At 37.7% G+C, this 25,111-nt stretch overlaps 1 protein-coding gene across 1 annotated transcript in view; it reads left to right on the top strand.

The window, feature by feature from the left end:
- The first annotated feature begins 7,834 nt into the window (after window positions 1–7,834).
- anos1a (anosmin 1a) overlaps window positions 7,835–25,111 on the top strand; it is a 32,425-nt gene continuing 15,148 nt past the window's right edge. The window contains exons 1-2 of the mRNA XM_062414897.1: window positions 7,835–8,032; window positions 13,672–13,719. Of these exons, the coding sequence (XP_062270881.1) occupies window positions 7,835–8,032; window positions 13,672–13,719 (246 nt within the window). The remainder of the gene's footprint in view (window positions 8,033–13,671; window positions 13,720–25,111) is intronic.

Genomic DNA, 25,111 nt, shown 5'->3' on the forward strand with positions numbered 1-25,111 from the left:
GGTGAAGTATTTATATTCTTAGTTACATTTTAAAAGTCATGCTAATAAGATAGGGTCAGAAGTTCAGACATCTTCAGGAGACAAGGAGTAGAGTCGCAGTTCCTGGCACGTCCAACTGGGAGGAGACCCCCAAGGCAGACCAAGAACATGCTGGAGGGATTACATATCTCTCCTGGACTGGGAATGCCTTAGGATCCTGCAGGAGGAACTGAAGGGCGTTGCTGGAGAGAATGGTGTCTGAGCTTCATTGCTCAGCCTAATGACATAGCAACCTGGATAAGCAGCAGAAAAATGGATGGATGCTAAAAAAGATTTGTAAAAAGATTAAGGCTAACATTAGCTGTTTCAAGATGATAATAAATTTGCTTGACATTTGACTGTGTCTTGCTGTTCCTAAATCAATGATATTCTCAACCTGATCACTTAATATCTGCTGCAAACGTCCCCACTTTTAAGAGAGCTACCAAATCCTGGTTAATTAAGCACCAAACCTGTACTCTTCTGTCTTTTCTGTAGCTATGTTACTACCAAATATGTGTTTTATTGTATCATCGTGTTCTCAAGTTTACCTTCTTTTTACCTCACTGTTTTAATCTCTTGTTTTCACAAAAACCCCTTCAAGGGACAGCTGTTGCAAATCAGCATCTGCTATAAACACGTAATACTTGAATCAGATGGCTGCTCTCAGTTTGTCTATGTACACTGTATCTGTCCATATCCAATAAATCATCAAAAAAACACTAATTACGAACCATGTTTTTCTCTTTTTTGTCCGTGCATTGGATGACTAACTTTTTAGGCTAAAATGAGTCAGTCAAAAGTGAGTCATTTCCATTAGGCTGACCTTAAATTAAGACTTTACACTACAGACTACTTGGGGGCAGCTGTGGCTCAGGAAGTAGAGCTAATCGGAAGATCTGTGGTTCGATTCCCAGCTCCTCCAGTGTTGAAGTGTCCTTGGGCAAGATACTTAATCCCAAATTACTCCGGACGACCCAGCCATCAGTGTATGAATGTGTGTGTGAATGGGGGAATGTGATTTGTAGTATAAAACCGCTTTGAGAGGTCAGAAAACTAGAAAGGCGTCATACAAATGCAGTCCATTTACCACTCTAAAATATCTGTGGAACCAGCCACTAGACAAGTCTTTGTGCAGCTATTCAAGGCATTTCTAGTGGGGAGAAGACCTCGGGGCAGAGCTGGAGGGAGAACAAATCCCATCTGGCCTGGAAGTGCCTCAGGATTCACCAGGAGCAGCTGCAGGATGTGACTGCGGGGGACGCACATCTGGGCTCTGATGCTTTGTTGGCTGCCACTGTGACCAGAGACATAGTGATGGAGGTATGGTTGGACAACCTTGTCCATCAAATTTCCTTTTATTTATCAATTATAAGATTATTTTCTTATAAATAATTACAGACCATTGATATATGAATGTGAGAACATTAATGCTTTCTTAATTGTAATATATGACATTACTAAGGTAGACAATCATTTATAGGCCCTGCTAAGAAGATTTGGCAAGAGAACCAATGGCTGCCTCAATCAGATCAGTTCCATGTGTTAGGACCACAACTGTTATACTGTATTGCTGCATTAACCTCAGCTAAAAAAACCATCTATGGGTTCTTCATCTTTACTAACTCATATGGGTCATTTAACTATAGTCAGGGAATGTTGGGTCAGTGAATGGGAATGTTGAGGTTTATATTGGTGTTTTTACTCTTGTTCCTTGACTGATTTCTGATTTCTTTCTACACATACAATTACATTTCAATATGGAAAAAATTGCTTTTGTAAATGTAAATGTCTTGGTGGAAGTACGACTTCTTGGGTACTTCTACTCCTCCACAATTCAGAGGAAAATATTGCACTTTTTACTACATCTATTTGTCAGCTACAGTTAGAGTTAGCTCAACAGTAGTCTATATTAATACCTATAAATTGCTCCAATTACAACGTACAATTCAAGCTTGACAACAGAATTTAAACGCTATATACATTGATACACCATTATTTTTTTTTACAGTGAACGCACATTTCCAGCAAAACAACTTAATTCAGGGATAAAAATAGATCTCATATACTGTGTGTGTTAAATAAGAATGTTAAGCTGTGTCTTCATGTGGAAGCAGCTTCACAGTTAATCCTGTGACTGCATAGTATACAAACAAACTTCCATTACAGTTGTGTTGTAATGGAAACCACGGGGAGATGACCGACCTCCTTCTTTTATGAGGTGTACTCCGTTAAGTGGGGCTTCCCTTCAGTAACAAGTGCCTGGGAGCAGTGTGGAAATACCATTCAGTTGTCCATGTGGAGCCTGAAGGACCCCACACCAGTAACTGGGATTCCACCAGCACACATGCAGAGAGGAAGACATGCACACACACACACACACAAGCAGAAACAGATGCAATGGAAAACACGTGATGGGAAATGCACACCAAAGGGTGATTCCTGTGGGTTGGCTCATACTGATACAGATATTTCTGTGGAATGAAACAATTCCTGCCTGATATTCATGTGTCATTAAAGGAACACGTCCATCATTTCTGTCAGTTATGATAACACTGTACCCACTCATTCAAGTTCATTACTGAGATGGAGACACAGTGGCATTGCTACAATGGCTGGAAACAAGCCAAGAGTTTATCCTGATGATAAACTGCTTTATTTAGATGAAAACAAATGAAATGTTGCAGGTTATTTATTATCATTTATTTTTTCTCCAGCTTTAAAGATGTCACCATGTTCGAACTTTGTTTTTTCTTCTTCACTCTCCCATTAATCATCTCACCACCCCTCACATTTATCTGCTGACCCTTTGGAGGGGCCCCACCCCTAGGTTGGGAACCACTGGACTAAACTAGCTAACTGTATATAAAGTAGTGTAAACTAGCTCCACCTCCAGCAGCTACAACAGTAACATGCTGCTCTAACACTGATGCTTCACTATTAATAATCTAATGATGTCATATATAATAAACTTTAACTTTAACTTTAACTTTAACTATCAAGCTGATAATAGTTCTTTACTTTTACTTAAAAAGGATTTTAAATGCAGGACTTTATTACTGATTACTTCCAACACTGTAAAACAGCACTTAGACCATCAGTGAGAACAATCAGTTCCAGTTCAGTTCCTCAGTGCTTCACTGCAGCTTTTACAGACTATTGAGAAAAATCCTCTCACACCACAATGAAATAATGAGACAGCTGATAAAGAAAGTTTTTTTTTTTTTTTTTTTTTTACAAAATGACCATAGCTATCCCTTTGCTGTGCACTCTAACAATTGCAGACATGACATTTGGACTTTTAGAATTGGAAAGGTCTTCATTCCACCTTGGCAACTGATCTAGTGGAAGCTCATAATGTCACAGAGAAGATAGGTATTGTGTATTTAAAAAAAAATCTTTGACAGCTGTGATCATGTTGAGCTTTCATTCCTCTTCTGTTTATAATGAGAGGAGCAACATTGAACCATTTAAACCTGTACTAAGTTTCCATCATCTGACTCAAACTCATTTTCACCCGTGATGAATTGATATCCTCAGCAAAAAAAACACCACACAAACCTTCAGAAAACCAAACACTTTGAGCACTGACTGACAACAGTCATATTATTAACAGATGTTGAGACACTTGCTACCACAAACCACCAGCTGTTAGACATTCACAATATTCAATGAAACTTATTCAGCACATTTACAGATCCACCACAACACTACACACTGCTTGTATCACGCTTTAATTATATTCCACACATCAGCTGTTTATGTTCTTTCATTCACTGCACTGTGATAGAAAGCAGAGATCGTGAGCAGAAGCTTTGTTAGATAATAATAATAATAATGATAATGATTATAACCTTTCATAACAAGAGTTAAAAGGTGCTTCACACAATGCCATAATAGGACAATAACATACACAAAAGTGAAATGTTCTCTGTTATGAGTGTTAGTAATGAACTTTGCTGCTGCATTCTGTATTAACCCTCCTGTTGTCTTTGGGTCAAGTTTGAAACGTTTAAAAAAAAAAGTTTTAATATAAAAAATATGGGTTTATTTCATCTAATTGCCTGAAAGTCTCAATGATGGTTCTATACTGCATTCTTTCCATTACTACTTTTATAGAATTGGTTGATAATTTGTACTGTATGCTTTATAAAAAAAGTCAAACCAGACAATGGGTCAATTTTGACCCAGGAAATGAATGATTTCAAAACTGTATCCTGACTAAACTTTGTGACATATACCAGTTTGTGATATTCCATTTACATATTTTCCTCTGATCTTAAACGTAGTTAAAATAATTCATAACTTCGGCTTTTTTTTAACTAAAAAATGAGGTATGATATCATTTGAATGACGTCTGTTGATCATCGTTTCCAAAAATATGTGTTGAGTTGGAATATGTGTTGCGGTAATGTGTGCTGATTGGTTGTAGGAGAGTGTTGTCTAACAGGTTGCTCCCATAGGTTCACTTGTTTTGAGATGTAATAACTGAGAAGGATGTATAATATCATTTTCATTATCCTCCAACCATCCAGGGATTGCTTGTGCCTCCATTTATTATGTTTCTCCACTCATTTATTCAATTTCTACCTTAATTTGTCACCATATTTAGTAACTTTGGAGAGGAAGTAGCTTCATTGATACTATTTTTTTTTTACATTATCTTCAGCAAACTGGCAAATATAGCCTCACACACAATGAGTCAATTACACCGTCATAGTGTGTTGTTTTTATTTGTGAAACAGTAAGTCAGGCGCTCAGCAGGGAGCTGACAGGGATTTTCTCCTTCCTGGTATGTGTGTGTGTGTGTGTGTGTGTGTGTGTGTGTGTGGACCACCAGAGCATCAGATACACACACACAACTCACTTCATTAACACGTTATTTTAGGAGAAGCCCTCGCAGACGCAAAAGGAAACAGAAACACGCCCCTGTGTAAGTTCCTCCAGTGGCAGTACCGAGAGGGATTCAGTCATCTGGGTCAAATATATGAGACTGTGCCGGCTTCTAAGAACACCTCATTGCCTTCTAGTGAGATTGTTAGAGAGTAGAGGTTTAATGAGCCTCACTCTGTCTCTGAATCAGAGAGGTAAAAACTCTCAGCTGTAAAAGGCTCATTGGGCTAAAGACACAGTAAACCTGTGAGGGATCGCCACAGTGTGAGTGTGTGTTTGTAAATGCAAAAAGAGCGGCTGGGAAAAAAAATAAATAGGCGTCTCGTTAACACCGCAGGATGCTCCAGCAGCGCGAAAAAACGGGGCCCCTTGTGCCAGGCATGAGAGAACCGACAACCTGTGGAGGATTTCTTCAGAGTTTCCGACACGTCATGTTTTTCTCCTTTCCCTGGGCAAGGAAACCAGTGGTGCCCTGCTTGCTTATGAGAGATATGTTTGCGGTTACTTTTAATAGAGGAGTCCATAAAAGTGTTGTTGTTGTTTAGAAGCTACCAGTGAACATTACAGCTGGGATTCCCTGCAAAATACATGGCCAAAAAACACTCCTCTGGAAAAAAGTTCCACCTGCGTGTTTTAAAAAGTAGAGATCGACCAACGTAAATGTTTCCTTTACATTAACAGAGCAGAGAGAGGCGTGAGAAGCTTTCCATTATTCTACAACATCTGGCCTGACTGGTTAATAGAGTATAAGCACGAGGCAGACGCCATTAAGCTCCTGAGCTATTTTAATCCTCACATACTGTTCATATGCTGTCTCATAATTAGCCTCTACACCTATTCACATTCATAAATTCACCATCAGTCGTTAATAGATGTTTGATTCATCTTATAGAAAAAAAGGCATGATGAATACAACATGTTAGAATGTTAAATTCGGAATTTCTTCTTAATAAACAGGTTCAATTTGTACATTTGCGTCTATAAAAGTGTGTATCAGCTGCACAAAAATAGAAAAATGATGCATTTTATTTCCATTTTTGCAAACTTTGGATCATATTTGGAAAAGTCAGACTATAAGAAATATGTATAGGGTGTTTTTACAGCTCTCAAATGTAAAAATGGGTCAAATTTGACTCAGTATGTAAGGGTTAACATACAGTAAGTGATTCTAATTTGGTGCCAACACATTCATAATTATGAATGTGTTATTTTTTATGCTAGGTGTTAGATCTCAGGATATTAACACACTATTACACATCAAACTTGTGCTCATTTCCATTTTAGAGCAATGACATGTTATGTGTGTCATGTAGAGCAGCAACTCATTATTATTTTTTGTAATAGATTGATTGATGATGATGATTATTTTCTTAATTCATGAATTAGTTGTGTGGTCCATAAGATGTCAAAATATGGTGACACGTGATGATCAACTTTACATCCTCAGATATAATATGATACTGATACTGAGTTTATTAGAAGATGACAGAAACCTGAAATTATTCACATTTGAGAAAAAAAATGCACTCAAAATGATTAATTGTGAAAATAGTTGTAGTGTCATATGTTGGTATGTTGGTATGTATATGAAGACGTGTCAGAACTCCTGTCTTTGTTTAACCCTTACATACTGTCTGGGTCAAAGTTGACCCATTTTGACATTGTACAGCTGTAAAAACACCCCAAATGTCTTTTACTCTGAAATTTGATGACTTTTACATAAATGGTCCAAAATGCACAAAAAATAACAACATTTGGTTAAGACCCTTTTTATGAGGGGATTTTTAGATCGGGTCAAAACCTACCCAGAATATACAGTACTGTGAGGGTGTAGAATAGGAACAGTATGTGAGGGTTAACAATGGTCTTTGGTGGTGGTGAGGACACTCCTGTAGAGGCTGGCTCTCTCATACATTATGAAAATATAATGATCATGTTCATCATCTCTCCCTTCGCTCAGCTTTGTTCTTGTTTTGGCTGTGAACTGTGTGTGTGTGTGTGCAGATCCACTGGGAGCCATTAGAACCCATCAAAACCAGTCACATTCCTTTTAATGTGTAAACGTACAAGCCACACTCTGATTCTTCAGTATGGTTCTACTGTTGCAGTCACAGAAAATAAAGACAGAGGAAACAGAATGAAACGTATACAGTAGCTGTAAGGTACAAATAACATGTGCTGAATAACGCCTGTAGAACCCGATCATGTTATAATTTCCCAATAATGTAATAAAAAAAACTCATAACTCAATAAAACATGTAATAATGTTATTACAATACTGGGAAATTATCCAGTAACCTAATAATGTAATAATGTATGACATCATTGGTACAGAGATAGTTAAATTATTAGGAAATGCACTTTATTACATTATCAGGAAGTTATTACATTATCAGGTTTTTATTACATTTATTATTGAGTTATGAGGTTTTTTTTGTATTAGGCTACATTACGGGAGTTATTACTTTATCGAGATGTTATTACATTATCAGGTTCTACTATATAAAGCCAATCATGTGGAATTAAGGAAGGAAAAAAGATATAAGAAAGAAAATAGATAGAGCCTAATTGAAAAAGAAATACACAGAAAAGAACTTTTACACACTTTATCTCCACAAACTCACGAGTCTGACTCTCTTTCGGACTTTTCCTCTCAACACATCGGGAAGTTTTGGCAGTAAACGACGCCAGGTGCTCTGACACAGGCTTCGGTTGAAGTGAATTGACAGCTCCGCCAAATGGGATTAAAGCCAAAACCTCTTCAGCATCCTGACCTTAACTGTGTACGCCTAGATCTTCTAGCTCCTCCCTTGGCTATATAATTGTACGCTCAGCTGGACTTCCATCAGATTACTCCCCACTTCATACCCTGGTTCCACACACACCACAGTCCCACACACTCCTAGGACACAAAGGGACGAAGATGATGGCCACGAGCAGCGGTGTGATGAAGAGCTTGTCTCTGTGGATTATTTTCCTCCTCGGCTCCGGTGTCTGCGCCAGGAAGCAACGAGATGATACTGATGATGATGAGTCCTGGTCGGAGAGTGTTTCCAGGGCGAGGTGCGCGTCTCGGTGCCTCAGTCTGCACAGTATAGCTGCGCTCTCCTCACCGATGCAGGTAAACACACAGTTAATAACTCACTCATAAAGTTGGTCAGTCGTAGTGATTCAGCGTTTTTATCATCACTTGTAAACTTATTTCAGAGCTTTTAAATCACATAATCAGAGGAGCTTTCATCCACATCTCTGATGTGATGGAGGCTGGTGGCGCGCGTTCACACACCAAATTAATATATTTATTTGAGGCTGTATAATAAGGGTATGACTACAAGTTGCAAAGTAGCTATATTTAAACCAATATCATACAAATATCACTGATAAAGTTCAGTGTTGATTTATTTAACTCAACAATTCGTGCCTACTTTTTAATGCAAAGTATGAAAATCAACTTTGAACAATGAAAAACATGTTTGCATTTACTGTTGTGTAAATGACATCATGCTCGGCATCATCAGGCAATGATAATGTATCTTTGTGCAAAAAATCAATATGCAAAACAATAGAAGCAAACATGTAGAGGTGTCTGAACTTTTTCACCTTCCACTCTTTACAAACTGCTCTGCTGTCTGTATTTTGAACTGTGTGCATGCAGTGATGATGGAACCAAGCTTGATTTAAAATATAATAATAATACTAAAAGAATAGTTGTGCGGTAATTTAAGTGAACTGAACTGAAGTTGAAATCTTATAGATATTTATAGATTGTGTATTTTCCAGTGAGGCTCAAAGAGTAGATGTCATCAAGAATTTGAAGTTCTTAGTAGAAAAAAAACACATCAGACACAAATAAATATTATAAACAGACATGGCCGGATCTACCATATGAGCAATCTGGGCAAATGCCCAGGCACCCTTGAGTAGAAAGGGGCCCTCACTGATGAGAGAAAAAAAAAAAACGTGTTCCCTTTTTTTATTGTTGGGCTTTTCCCTTTCTCTTTATGTTGATAATTATGGTCGCTGTCAGAAATCTAATAAGTCCGAAGTGATCATATGGAGTTTCAACAGTGTTATCCTATTGGAATAAAACAAAAATTGCAGCATGAGCTTTGGCAGTGCTCAGGGGCCCCTTGAAATATTCATCCAGCATTGTAAACAGAGTCTTTTTTATGTATCTTAAAACCTGTGTGGATCAACATTTGAAGCTTTCCATTTTTATTCAGATTTTTCCCAATGTCACTCACTCACTAACTCATCCATAATGTAAGTCACGCTTAAGGAGTACACATTAACCTTACTAAAGAGTCTGTGACGGAGTGACAGGAGACAGAGCAGAACATCAGGCTTGTTATCCTGATTATATTATTCAAAGAGATCTATCCCCCCCCCCACACACACACACAGACACACACACAGACACACACACACACGCACACACACACACGTATACACACAGTTAATACAGCAAGTCCTGTCTTTGCTGCAGGCTTCAGACTGAAGGAGACAGCATTCCTGTAGTCCCACTTAGAGCAATGATAACTGCACACAATGATGTTCCAGTCTATGAACAAAAAAAAACAGAGACATCAGTAAATCATGACCGCCTCTGTTTTACTGTTCTGGCATTTTTTTTACATTGCAACACCACCACCACTAACCAAAAAACATGATCTTTTAAAAAGCATCTTAGCTCAGCTCCACATCCTCAAAAAACTAACACCTCAGACATTCACCAGTCGTTGCATCATTCTCCGTTCTCGGTGTAACAGCGTGCATCATTCAGTTCGTGTGAGTCAATGATAGTTTTGTGCAACACTGATGTCAAATCATTGACTACTGAAGTGTGAGGCACACTCACATTGACCTGAGGGCAGGACTGAGATCATGCAGTCCAGCTCTGTGAATGATGGGACAGGGTCAGAGATGTCTGGTCAGACCCCCCCCCCCCCCCCTCCTCCTGTCATAGATCATCTATCCACAGGAACAATGTGCTTCTGTTGTTGCTATATTTTATTGCTTTAGCCCCCCTATAGAAAAAAAAAGGAACTATTTCAGTGCAGATCAGTAACTGTATAGGCAGAGGCACCAGCGGAGGAGATCTGGGGGCCCTGAGCTATGAATATGACAGAGATTCTAGATATTTATTGTGTCAGAGCTTTTGTTGAATTGTGTCCAGAAACTCCCGATTTGTGGTCAGAGCTTTCCTGTAAAAGTGAGGCAGTGTTTCAGTGAAACCTCCCTGAATAAATCAAGTTTAACAAAAACAGAATTTTCTGTATTTACTGGTTTTTTTTAAAGTAGAGCTGCACCAGTTAATCTGTAACAAAGTTTGATAATCAAAGAATCATTTTATGATTATTTGAAGCTTCTTCTTTTTTTAAATACAGGATTAAACATGAGTAAACTGAATATCTTTAGATTTTGGACTGTTACACATAAATTGAAAATGTTGAACAACCTTCAGATTAATAAATGATATCAGTGAATTGGATTGTCTGATATGAGACTCTTTCAAAAAACATATTTTTATTGAGATTTTCAACTTTAAACATGAACATTTGAACAAATGAAATGAATGAATTATCCCCCAATCTGGCAAAAAAAAGGAAGAAAAAAAGAATTAATTGAAAATAGAAATAAAATAAAATAAGATAAAGTAAAATAAAACAAAAAATAAGATAAATAAGATCACAGCAGTGCATCTTTCAAATCAAAAGTTACCCATTACATCATACCATAATTGTAATATTCAGTTACATGCAGAAACTATGTGTTTAACTATATGATTCTGTTACATGCAGCAGTTGTTGGTCAGATCTTCATCGCATGCATCATACAGATATCAATTCATGAAACACTTATTTTGAAATTCTCCTGCATGCACCTGGTAAAACTTCAGGGTGACAATCCATCTGACCGTACAACACTATATTACTAAACATCTTCAATCTATGTAAAAATGATAACAATGTGTTATCAATCATAATGTGACCTACGTGTAAGTTCAAGTTCTGTATGTAGGTCACATGATGACACCTGTGCAAATTTGTTTCGGTAAAAAAGCTGGTGGGGTATGGTTGAATGCTCAGAAAGTTTGTCTGTGTGTCTTTGAATCAATAAAAACCTAAAGGACAAGTTCACCATTTTTAAAGTCAGTGTTAAAATCACAGCCATGTAGTCCATATTATCAGTGAATGATAGACTTTTAAATATATTTTTAGACAGAAGGAGGGCTGTGAGTTGTATCCTCCATCACTTCCATTGTAAGTGCATTATGAAGGGATCTTCTAATGGTCAGTTTCAGTGTGTGTGTGTGTGTGTGTGTGTGTTCAGTCTGAGGGACAACACAAGAACACACATGTACTGTGCTGCACTCTGTCGGGTTATTTGTTTATCCAGTAATTCAGCTGGAATAATAATTCACCTGCTGACATGGATGTATATAAGAGCATGCACCATGCCAGTGATATATACCTCTACTAATAAGATATTAATACACACTATTCACTCATTTCCTTCTCCTGTCATATTATATTGAGCTTCAGTGCTTTACTGTTCCACACAAACCATTAATAAACACATTCTCAGTGAATCAAATTACCACAAACTAATTGGTGCAGTGGGAGAACGGAGACCTTGGCGTGTGGCCTAAGGCATGTGTGTGTGTGTGTGTGTGTGTGTGTGTGTGTGTGTGTGTGTGTGTGTGTGTGTCTGCAATGATGGATTGGGCAGCGACTGAGTGATATTTACTTGTTTACCTCATCCTTATTTAGGTTCATTTGCTATGTTTGGTGATATTTACAACTCCACTCAAGTCATTTATAAGGAATATTTGGCCCACAGCGACGAGTCGATCAAACCGTCCCTACATGTTGTTATTCCTGCAGGGAGCTGCCTGCTCAACCACTACGTTGTCTGAGCAGCTCCACTGAAGCAAAGTGTAATGATCTGCTGAAGTGGAGCTCAGTTAGTCTGGAGGAAGTTTAGAAAAGAAGCAGAGCAACCTTCACTTCACTCATCTCCGTCCCCAGAGGAGAGAGTTTCACTCAGCGTGCCATCAATCACGCTCTATTTATTTATTGACAGAGGAAATGTCAGCGTTTGAAAGGCCACATGCTCTCTACAGTCAGAGTACAGCAGCACTCACAACCACGTGCAGTCCCACAACTCATTCAACCTTCATGTTTTTATTATCATTATTATTATTGTGGTCCATACAGTATTTTCATTGATTTTTAAATGCAAATTTAATGCAACACACTGAGAAGATTGACATGCAAACAGAGTAATATGATCATAATTCTATGGGTCAGTCCATGTGGTTTATTCAAATTTAAAGGGGTTAAAAGATGAAAATAAACGTATGAAAACCCAGCATTACATTTCTGCTTTTAATCCATTTAAAGAGAATATATTAGAGGATTATGGCAAAAATGTCTAAGTGGTGTAACCATAAAAACTTTGTACCAAATAATTCAACTTGTTTAAAAACAGTAAATTCTCAATAAAACACCATATCAACTAGTTTGGCATGATCTTACATTATAACTTTTTATATTAAATAAAGGTAATGGAATACAATTGTTCTAAATATTACATTTCATCTGGGTAACCATGGAGATCAGGAAACATTTACATTTTTTAAATGAAGTAATTATTAGTATAAGTCCACTTAAATACACTGTAGGTGATAAAATATGTAATATGTATCATTCTTTTGTGGTTACACCATTTGACATTTTCAGGAGCATTCAGTCTTACTTTTGGTAAAAAATGGTGCAAATGTCATTTCAAATGATATAAAACCAACAAAAATACTAAATGTACATTTTAATAAACCTGATGCTGCTTTTAAAACAGTTTTTAACATATTTTTGAATTGATCATCTTGCCAACTCTTATTTGACACTGACCCTTATATCATATAATTGATAGGCCCTAATGATAAGTAGCACCACATAATAAAGGAGCAAGTCATGTTCTATATTCAATATTGTCTGTATTGTGACAAACTTTAAAATGTTAATTCCCTTCAAGTTTAATTGTGTTGTCAATATGATATAAACTCATCTTTTTCTACTTAATTGATATACTGTACTAAGTATAGGAATTACAGTCATATTGGATTCATGTGTAGCACAAGCTTTACATCCACTGCCAATAGAGGAGGTAGTGTTCTCTTTGTTTGACAATGTAATGAGGGGGAAAGAGACTGTATAGGGGTCAGAGTCTACTCACTGGATCAATCCGCCGCCAAAAATAGTCCCTAAGAAATACACTGTTTCCTATTGTTTGAGTAATGTTTGTTAAAAACTACAGAAACCAGCTGTTTTAGAACATCACTGAGCCTTTATTATTATCTAATTTGTCTTCTTTTTTCGTCACACTAGAAAAATAAATCTACTGTACTTCCAACTCGTGTCACATGACCAGTGATCCTGGACTCATTATTTTATAGCATGGTACCCTGAGGCTCACAGCAGGGAGCCACGAAGGATACAAAGTCCCACAAACTGGAAAAAAGCCCCAACTATTTGTCTTTAAGCTGAAAAATAGTTGCTCTGTGTAAAGTGTGAACTCTGGAGCTCCGTTATATTCTCTTGACAAACTGTAATTATGCTGCCTGCCTGTGAGCTGTGGCAGCACTGTAAACCTATAATTAGGGTATTAAAATGTATTCCTCTGCACTTAATTCAATTAGATCAGCGTATTCATTTGTGCTTTCTTACTTTGTCTCCTTCTTTTTACTGTCCTACTCAGAATAATGGATCCTTGGGCTGGTGTCATAATCATAAACAGTGCGCAAAGGTACGTAATACACACACACACACACACACACACACACACACACACACACACTCTCTCTCTCTCTCTTACATGTGCACTTTTTACAGCTAAAATGAACATAAGAGGCACTCCTGATTTATGCAATATATATAAAAGATATAAAAAATGTATGAGAGGATATTAACTTCTAAATTGAATCACTCAGAGAAAAAAATAAGCTGTTTTGGTGCAGATTTGGAAAATAGTTTTTTTTAATTTTAAGGCCCTAATGGAGGTTTAGCACATTGAGTCTTATTTTGAAAAAGGCAAAAACCACCTCAAGGGAGCATCAAAACTTCTGCAAGCCCCCCCCCCATACACTGATGTAAACATGACTAGTGACTGACCATGATACTGTAGCTCTGTAACTACTATTCTCAGTAAATATCCTATTCTGTCTAATGCTATCTCTCTCTTGAGTTTTACTTGGCACCCTGTCTGGGAATTCTTCTCACATTGGACGATCAACCTTTTTCACAGGAGACATTTTGACCTGCCAGGAAAAGCACAGGTGCAATTAATAACAGTAATGATGTCTGAATCTCATTTAGCTTCGATATGGAACCGAGCCATTGTTGACGTTATCAGTTCCACATGTGCTTTTCCTGCTATGACAAGGCAAAAATGTCTGCAGTGAAAACAGTCTATCCTGCAGCTCCACTGTCACTGTTAGCGCTGGCGGGAGCAGATGGGAGCGTGTAGAGAGGTGGGGGAGAAAGTTAGGGTGTGGGTAGTGGTGGATGGATAAGCAGCATAAGGAGCATGGAGTTTGCGTCCCATCGACAACACGCACATTGTCTTTAACCGCAAACTTTTTACCTCGAATGTAGCGTTACCATGACAACTAGCAACCATGAGCTGTCATCGTCAATCTTGGCTGCACCATAATTGCATGTTTAAAAGGGGTTTTTAAATGGTGACTTGGCATTTTTCTTCATTCTTTACAGTTTTGACTTGAACATATAGTACCTTTAAATGTTGAATTATGCCTCTATTAAAAATATACAGTAAAAACAAGTCCAAGACCTTTCTTCCTTCTTTACTGCACCACCCAATTAGGGAACCACTGACATACTGTACACTGCAGTTTATATACACATCCACATGCCTGCAGCAGGTTTTTTATGTTGATATCAAGTAATGATCTGCATTAAAGCATCCATTTAGCTGATCAGGCCAAAGATAGGGAGTCATGTGGGACCGCTGGTATAATAAATCACTCTACCTCCAAGTGTGTGAACACTGTGTATGCGCTGCTCGATATGTTTGCAGGCACATGAGCATCTTTATATGTTGTTAGTGCCTTCTGCTGCAATAAATCACCCCACCTGCAAACCAGTACGTGCACTCCACGTGTGTGCATGTATGTATTGATGGATGCCGGTGGTACTGTGGTGGTTATTACCCATTTCTGAGCTCCACCATTCATCATCAAACTTGCGCTTTTTTCTCCGACATCCTATACATCACCGCAGTTTCCCGATAATACATCAATGTTCATGAAAGAGGCAGACAGTAATAGATGCGATATACACCTGGAAAGCTCCCTCCATGATATTATGTTCATATAAAACTCTGCCTTGTAACTTTCATGATGTTATGCAAGGAGAGTTTTTTTAAATTCTAGTTTTATTTTACATCCACTGTGCGATTACTTAGCCCTGGTGTGTTTAGATATTTAACAGCCCCCACTAGGAATATTGTCTTCTTGTTTAGCAATAGAGATATTAACATGCCTTAACAGCCTCTCACTTTGGTTACCATGCGATCCTAGTGATGGGTAATTGTGATGACATGTTAGCGCATTAGACATCTCCCCAGCTGCATTATTAAGAGCTTCTAAAGTGAGATCTCCGGGCTCTTTAATGAACGATCACAGGGAGGAAATGTTTTCATGCCAGCGTGAATTAGTTCACGAGGGCTGCTTCATCCTATGCTGTTTTATCAGTACGGTACAGTAATGTTCTTTTGATCGGTGTATTTGGCACAGCGAATATGAAGAATAATAGTAATATCTTTATGATATGCTGCTGCAGCCTGAAGTCTTAACACTTTCATACGTGTTCAGGGTGAAATTTGAGCCAAAAAAAAAAAAGCCACAAATTTGATGAGTTATCCTCATGTGATGCCGATTATACAAAAACGGAAATATTTCAGTGTTTGACTAAAATTTTTAAAAAAAACACCAAAAATACTGTTCATTTCATCCTATCGCAAGCCTTACGTTCGCCAGTGTTACGTAACATTGGACCATTATATTATTAATAGGGTAGGGTTGGGAGGGGCGACTGTATTGATTCCCTTATGAGGACATCCAAAAAATTGACACAACAGTATTCTTTAAAAGGGATAAAAAAAATAAAATAAAATATACATTAAAACAATATCCAAATACAATCTCCAATACTATATACAATAAACAATATACAATGTAAGTATTCATCTTCTGAAATTATGTATAGACACTAATTATGAGTTAATATGGTAAAATGCCTGAATGTTAACAGTATGTAAGGGTTAAAAGTCTTCTGATATTGGCTCATTGCCATTTGTGAAGAAAGGACCTCATGACTGCTTACCGAAATCTCAATGTTGTACTTGTGTATTAGAACCTCAAGCTACTCTATAGATGTTTTATGTTGGTCTATGTAACTACCATCAATATGTCAAAGCTAATATGTCGCTAGGCAAGAATTTGAAGGGGTCTAAGCTAGCGCACTTGAGAGCTGTTTCGTGGTAGACCATGCATGCCTTCCTCAACACAACATCATTGACACCATAGCGACGAAGCTATTGTTGGAAGTCAAACACCTGCTGGCAGACAGTGTTATACCATTGCATGAAAGCAACCCTTTCAGTATCAGTCATTGTGTCATACCTGTAATAAAAGGGGTCGAGGTAGGGTTCCTCTGCAAAACTCATTAGGTATCCCTTTTTCTACATCTTTGCTAAACACGTAAGGAGAAAGCTAAAGGAATGTCAGATCATACATTAGAATGACCGACATGATAACTGTCAAAGCTGGAGGCATGAATGAGTAGTCGGCATATTTCTTACATCTGAATTTTTTTTTTTTACCTTGGAATGCGATGGCACTGACAAAGTTTGGTTCATGTCTGCCGTCATGGTAACAGGTTTCAAAATTGTAAAGAATATACTTTGTTTTGAACGTCCTTGGTGATAGACTGTATGTTGCATTTGTGTTCAGTGTCACTAACCAGGACTTCACAGTACTGATACTTCCCCTTCAAACAGACATGTCCCTTTTGTTGGATCTTTTTTTTCACTGTGGTATGAGGTATAGTCTACAACATGCTTACAGTCGATAATAGTCAGTCTGATAATAACACCTTTGCAGTAGAACCATACTGGAAGGTTTGTAACAGTACTCACAGGTATAAGATGATGCAAAGAATCCTGTGTTTTTTTTTGGAGATGGAAATCATGGAGATACAACTAGATTGGTGTGAGATACAGTGTTCACAATTCAAAGATGTCATATCATCTACCATGTCGCTGACTTTATATTAGGGAGAACATTTTTTTGATGGAAATATTGGCCGATAAACTTATATATACACAATATGTACATAAACGCACATTTTTTTGTAATGTTCCCTTTAATGCAGTTATTAAGATATGTAATAGATGCCATGATATTTTACTGTTAAACAGACACAAAATGACATCAGTGCACTGAAATAGTTAACTTATAAATAACTATGAATAAAAAACAACCAAAAAACATCTGTACATATATATTAACTTATGTGAATATAAGTATATAACTTTAAGAGTTAAGAGAAAGGATAAGCACACACAAAATACTGCCTACAGAAAGTTCAAAAAAAGAAAAATATATATCGGTACATATCGGACAACATAGGCCAATACGGATATATCTGTGATAGGCCAATATTGACTGATACTATACAGTAGGCTGACCGACTTTTTGGTGGTAACTGACAAAGCTTAACTTAAAGATAAACACATATGAACATATATAACATCAGCTCACCATTGCTGGTAGAAGCTCCTTCACTGATTGGTACTCTATTAACCTGTTAACCCTCCCATACTGTTCAGGGTCAAATTTGACCCCCCTATTTTTTTTTTTGCACTTGAGAACTGTAAAAACACCCTATAAACATTTAGCTGCACTTTTCTTAATGTGACCCTGCATTCAAACATGTTTTATTCATCATATTCTATAAAATGTTCCTCTGGAGCATAAAATAGTGATTGTGAAAGTCTTTTTTCCATGTGGCAACATCTCCTTATATACTGTATCTGTCTGTTGTCCGGCTCTGAGCTCCAAATATCTCCATGGACCCTCACCTCTGATTCCTCTGTTGAGTTTGTGAAACGGGAACACCAATGTGAGAAGTGATCCAGCATACTTAGAATGACTTTTTGATTTTTTTTTATCTCAACTTATATTGTGTGTATAGAGACTCGAGTGGCTTTTAGTTTGGAGAACACTTGAGTTTAATAGTTGTTAATTATGAAATGAAAGGTTCTTAAAGCGTAATGAGAAATCGATGCATTCCTCTAAGTACAATTTACTCCAGAGCATCTTCATCCTCCGTGCACTTAAGTATTCATCGACGTACAGTAGCAGAGCTTTAAATGTAGATGTGGTTAAAGCTGTCAGAGCTGCTCGGCGGTGACAGGTGCTCTCTGAAGTATTGCCACTGAACTTGCAGCGTTTTCATCTCGTCTGCAGCGTCTTGATCAAAAGGCCAGATTTAATTCAGCGAAGCCGCAGCTCATCTCCATCACTGCTGTGGTTGGCTTTGTTCAGACACACTGTTTGTTTTGGTTCATTAGTCGACTTTATAGCTGATCATTCTGGTTAGGATTGTGATAAGAAGCTGCACACTGTGGAAGCATGAACTATTTTTACAACCTTAAAGGGTCAACACTAGGAATATGAAAAAAAAATGTGTGAATTGGTGAAAGGACCCTTGAAGGCTTACTACGATTTGGTTTAATTTGAGTTTTTGTTATTTACAGCATGCATGACGCTGTTGTAGATGATGTAATGTTGTCATTCACTGGAACTGAGTACATTTCACTAATGCTAAATTTCCAACAGCATCTTCTCATTACAGACACATGGTTTGTATAATTGCATTGTTCAAATTGCAAATAACTCAATTTAACACTGTAAAATCTGAACCGTCAAATTCCACTTTCAAAAAATTCTAATTATTTGAAACTGGAGCATTTTTTGGAACTTTTGGACAAATAATTTGCATAAATGAGTTTTGTTTTGTATCATATTTGATACAACCAAACAATAACATACAGAACATAGCATGTTTAACCCCTTAAAGGTCCTGCATAGAGCTCATATCAGCAACAACATGAAATGCAATAAAATGGATTTTACCATAAAAGAAGCTACAAAATATTTCGTAATTCAACATTGCATCAATCCGCTAACTATTCATATTGAACTAACAGTAACTATTTGAATGGTTTTCTTGCCTTCACTTTTTCTAAACTGGCAAAAATGTCCAGGCTTCAAATTTGTGGCTCACTGATTGATAACGTTCATCTTGGATGCCTCAAATAAAAGGACCCCTGGTGGTTTATCTGTGCACTACATGTATCTGATTGTGTACATCAGTTTTTTTTACACTGATGATGTAGAGCTCTCTAAAACTCAAAATCAGTTACATTTTGTCACTGTGGAATCATGTGCTTGTTATACAATAAAAGCTCATGCCATAGGAACCTGGACTGTATGTAATAGCGGATCTAACCTTATTAGTCTCCACTTTGTGGCCATATGCAGTGGATGAAAAAATATTGTATTAGCATGTCTTGAACGGCATCACTCAGACATCTTCTGCTCTGATATCATATTTTTATGAACACATAATAAAACAAACAGTCTATGATGAACAGTAACATATGCAGCTGGTACTGTGTGGAAGAAATGATCTAATTTAGGCCACTGTATAAAAAACACTGTAGAAGAAAGTCTCTCTTGTTCTATCAACTCTGTCAATTCTAAAAACAACTGTCCAGATATTTGCTTAAAGGTAGATGCAAGGTGTTCACAAGCAGCAGATGTGAGTGAATGAGTCAGAAGAAAATATCTGCATGTTTCTGATTTCAATGCCGACAAAATGCACTGACGTACAGCGTTTCTAAAGCTCCAACATCCACCTTTAGGCTGTGAGTCTATCCTCTCACTCCCCACTCCCTGCTGTGCAGAACTCAGTGTTTCCTTGTCAGGAGCATCAGGGTCAGAGCCTCGACACCAAACATTAATGCTGTACATATTCCGCATTTACATAAAAATGTGCTCCACGGCTAATTGAAATAAAAGTCATGAAGCTGTGAAGGTAACAAAAACTGAACACTTTCAAAAGCCCTTGATTTCATTTACCTAGAAACACCTACACTCAACAGCAGGGTAGTTTATCTGTGAAATGAGCACAAAGGTGTGAATACCAGACAAAGGCACTGATTTAAATGATGGTGACAGCTTGTCCTCTGTTAGCCTACATGTACCTACAACACCCCTCGATGCATATGTTATACCTTTTTAGAACCATAAGTCCACCTTAATAAGTAGGTTGGCATGTTCAGTCATACTCGCTATAACTTTTTATATTAAATAAAGGTAATAGAATACAATTGCTCTTAATATTAAATTTAATTAAGGGAATCATGTCAATCAGGAACCTACATTTAAAAAATAAAGTAATTGTATTTATTAGGAGGATAAAATATGTAATATTTATCATTCTTTTGTGGTTACACCATTTGACATTTGAGCATTCAGTCTTACTTTTGGTAAAAAAATGGTGCAAATGTCATTTCAAATGACATAAACCAACACAAATACTAAATGTACATTTTAACAAACCTGATGCTGCTTTTAAAACTATTTTATACATATTTTTTAAAATTGCTCATCTTGCCAACACTTATTTGTCACTGAGCCATAAACCCAGATAGCATAATAAATGTCATTGTTTAAAAATGGTTGAGACTGAGTTGCAGTTCACACTGGAACTTGTGATAAAAAATGAAACATTTATTTATTTATGTCTGTAGTAAGTCTGAGAATAAGACAAGATAAGACAAGAGACATAACCTCTGTAGAGATAAAACCAGCAGGTAGAAAAAACCAAGTGATGAAACGAAGGAAAACTCAAACTTCTACTTTAGGTAACTTTGTTAAAATAAGTTAAGGAAATATTGCTGACGCCTTATTTTAAACTGCTAATGTATCAATCCCTGTATCGATACATCTCCATCCAGCTCTTCAGCTCAGAGAAGCCTGATGAGAAGCTTGTTGAAGCTTGTTGCTGTGAGACAGCCCATCACTTTGGCTCGTGATCATTTGGCCCCCCTGTCGTCCTCATGGGCCCTGGTGGTAATGAGTGCTTGTTAATCCTTCTGTCACTATCTCCTCCAGGCAGACAGCCATTTACAAGTGCCAGAGTTGATTAGAGACACACTCCCACACAGTCCAGTTCAATTCAGCCTTTTAAAAAGAGCTTAAAGATGGCACTACTGTAGCGTCGGAGCCATGGAGGGGACACCATACACTGACGCCTGTGTCTTAGCTCACAACCTAGACAATTGGCATCGAGCATGGTGTAACGACCTTCTCTCAGTAGCGCTTGGCAGTCATTAGTGGACTTTAATACTCCCCACTGCCTTGTTGTGATGTTTGACAGAGAGCCAGACATCCTTTTCTCTCGGTCCTCCTCGCCCTCAAACTCACATTTTCAAACGTATGAAAGTATTTGTGAAATCATTTGCTTACAGTCTGATTCTTGGGAAAGGCCGAGGTCATGTCTGTGGATGTTTAAAAAAGGGTCTGGAACACTTTCAAAGACAATGCAAGTTGTTGAAACAGGAAGCCAGAGACAAACACAGGGCCTGTTTCCCCTCCTAGGGGTTCGTCTGGGCAGCGAATCAAACGGCGTGGAGCACCAAAAGAACAGCATTTTGCACGGTCAGCAGAGAAGTTGTTCGCCCCATTATCTCTGGTTGGTCATGGAGGAGAGCACCACTTCCCGCCAAAGCACACACACACACACACACACAGTAACACACACACACATACACACACAGCTTCACACTGCAGCCAAATAAACACAAGTCATGTTCTGTGACCTCAGAAGAACAGAAATTCCTATTTGGTGCTGAATTCTGCAGCGGAGACAAAAATATCTCAGTTGTCTTCTCTACCAGTAGGTGCTTTCTCAAATCTCTCTATACCACATCACAAAAGATCCCTCCAGTCAGCTTTATTTGCGGTATAGTGGGTCGGAATGCTTGGTTTGAGCTTGAAATGGGGCGGAAAACTAACTGACGCTGAGGTACAATGGGAATGGCACGAGAGTGGGGACGTCAGTCTGGATTACTGGACAAGTCTTCCTGTGGAAGACCGAGGATGGGAGATGGAAGATGGCAGGGCTGGCACAGGGCTATCAGACATGCTTCAAGGAGTCTTCATCGCATAGGAAGAGAGAGATGTAGCCATCATAATCCTATAGTGGTGCACATTAGTGTCTCAGACGGCACAGGAAAGGTCTGCTAAGATCACAGGACAGTAAAACTCGCTATAACTCTTCTCTGCTGGAGCTACATTATGGTTTGATTTGTACCATAATCCTGTCATTGGAAGTTATGGCCATGGTGACAGTTGTTAAGCACAAGTTACACAGTCTCGCTTAGAAGATGGGTTCACAATCTTTCTAAGTATTAGAATCTTATATTCACACACACACACACACACAAACACACACACACGCAAAATCAATAAAATATAATTAAGTCCATGACTGCTTATTTAACAAGGAATAACCTCATACCAAAGCCTCGCATGGTTACAAGTTGTTAAAGGACAAGGTTCACTATTTTTCGAGTGTGTCTTAAACCAGCACTCTGAAGCCCATATAACCATTAAGTGTGTTTTTCTTGCTGTAATCATTCCTCCTGTTTATACCGACCATTAGAAGATCCCTTCATAATGGACTGTAAATCCACAGTCCTCCTTCAGTGTAAAAATGTAGTTAAAAGTCGATGTGAAGCTACTGAGTGTTATTTTGGAAGTCAAACTAGAAGTTAGAACATCTGAGAGAATTTTTGAGACTTGTTAATAATCACACTAGTCAAACGAACCAGACTTCAGGGGTCAAACATACCTGGGCATAGTTCGGATTGCTAGGTGTGAGTACACCCTAATAAGCAATTTAAAGAACCTCAGTTTAAAATGCAAAAGCTTAAGAATTCTTTTGTACATCAGTCTATCCTGTTGCTTAACCAACTTCATTATGCTGCTCACTGAAATCTGAATCCAGAGAATATGATATGGTGTTTGTGTGTGTATACATTTTCACTAATAGTAGAGCAGGTGGACCCAGATGCAAGAGACTGAAGGCTGATTGAGGCTTAAATAAGTACTTTATTCTAGGACTGAACCTGGCAAAACAAAAACTAGATGCAGGACAAGAAAACTGAGTTAACAAAAGTCATTGTACAGATGTCCATAGGCATTTTACAGACATTAAGGCACACACAAACACACACACACACACACACACACACACACACACACACACACACACACACACACACACACACACAGACACACACACACACACACACACACACACACACACACACACAATCCCTCCATTACACAAACACAAGGATAAAACATTTCAAAATAAAACAGGAACTAAATAGAAAAACAGAAAGCTCAGGCAGGATGTGACATATATCTGTATGTGTAACTCTATGTTTAATTTGTGTATATATTTCTTGAATGGAAATATCATAGCAAAATAATTTTCAGCGTAAACTAATAATAGAAGTTGTATCATATCATACATGCAGAAAATATAGAGTACCAGTGAATATGACTGCTTTTATTGTTGGCAGGTCAAGTTTCATTATTGCAGGAGAAAACAAACTAGTTATACTTAAGAAAATTAACTTTGAGTCCATATCCATCATATCACTGTCAGATTATAAATATTAAAGATTAAAGATGATGTCAGTGTGCCATTAAGGAAAATATTACTTTCTATAAACCCAATATTTTTTTTATTATATTATGGATGTTACTTAATGGTGCAGGCTTATAGAGTTAATGGAGCCTCGTCATATATTTTTATGGCTATTTAACATAAATGTTGGATTCACTATATGAATTGTAATCTTAGAGTGAGTAGAATGTGCACCCATTAGGGAATGAAGAGTAATGAAGGAATATGGAAGTAGAACTTTTATACTTGCAAGGTTGCAGCAATGAACAGCCCGAGGCCAACTCAGTGAGACCTCCTGCAGTTTGTGTGTAAACTGAGCAACATCAGCTGGATTTAAAGGTGGGCCTCTTTCCCCCCCCTCCCGATTTATTCATAGTTTCCGACAACTATTACAACCCACTCACACACAACGTACACACACATGCCTTCACAATCTTTAACAGCTGTTAAACACACTTCGTTGTTCAGTCCATTCAACACGAAGATGAGAAAAGTGGACACTCCCTTTACTCTGGATATCCTTTCTCAAAAGTTAAAACATCTAATCTAGACATGGTTTATAATCGGACTCTTGTTTAAAATTCCCTTTATACTGCTGGAATTTAAAGGATAGGCTCACAATTATGTCTTAAACCAGCAGTCAGGTGTCCATATGAATAGTGAACTGTAATCATTCCTCCTGTTCATACTGACTATTAAAAGATCTCCTTTAAATGTGCTTTCAATGGAAGTGATGGAGGACTGTATCCACAATGTTTCCACACAGTCATTTAAAAGTAGATGATCAGCTTCTATTGAGCTTCATCAGTGTGAGTTAGTCATATCAAGTGATATCTGACACATGGTGGAAGTATAGTAACAAAAAGACTTTGGCTCTAAAAAAAACACTGTAATGTTGAAACATAGAAGACTTGATTTGACTCATTTGGACGACTGAAGCTTCATATTAGCTTCAGATCAACTTTTAAATACATTTTTCCACAGAGGGAGGACTGTGGATTTTGATTTTGTTGATTACAGGAAGCAAAAACAGCTTTAATGTTCATATGGGTTCCTGACTGCTGGTTTAAGACGCACTTGAAAAATAGTGAACCTGTCCTTTAATAACTTTTGTGAGGCTTTGGTATGAGGTTCTTCTTTGTCATTTTGATAGATTGTCTTATACATTATTGTGAATACAATATTGGAGTCCAGGTTCCTGCTGGAGTGTCTATCTCCATGTCCTCCAGTACAGGCAGACACTAGGTTTGAGATGTAATTAGACCAGCTTTGGACATGACTGCACAGGGAGTCCTCCCCACTGACATGAAAAACCAATAAAAGACCATTTGTAGGAATGAAACTAC

Source organism: Scomber scombrus, chromosome 24 (assembly GCF_963691925.1).
Source record: "Scomber scombrus chromosome 24, fScoSco1.1, whole genome shotgun sequence".
NCBI classification, from domain to species: domain Eukaryota; kingdom Metazoa; phylum Chordata; class Actinopteri; order Scombriformes; family Scombridae; genus Scomber; species Scomber scombrus.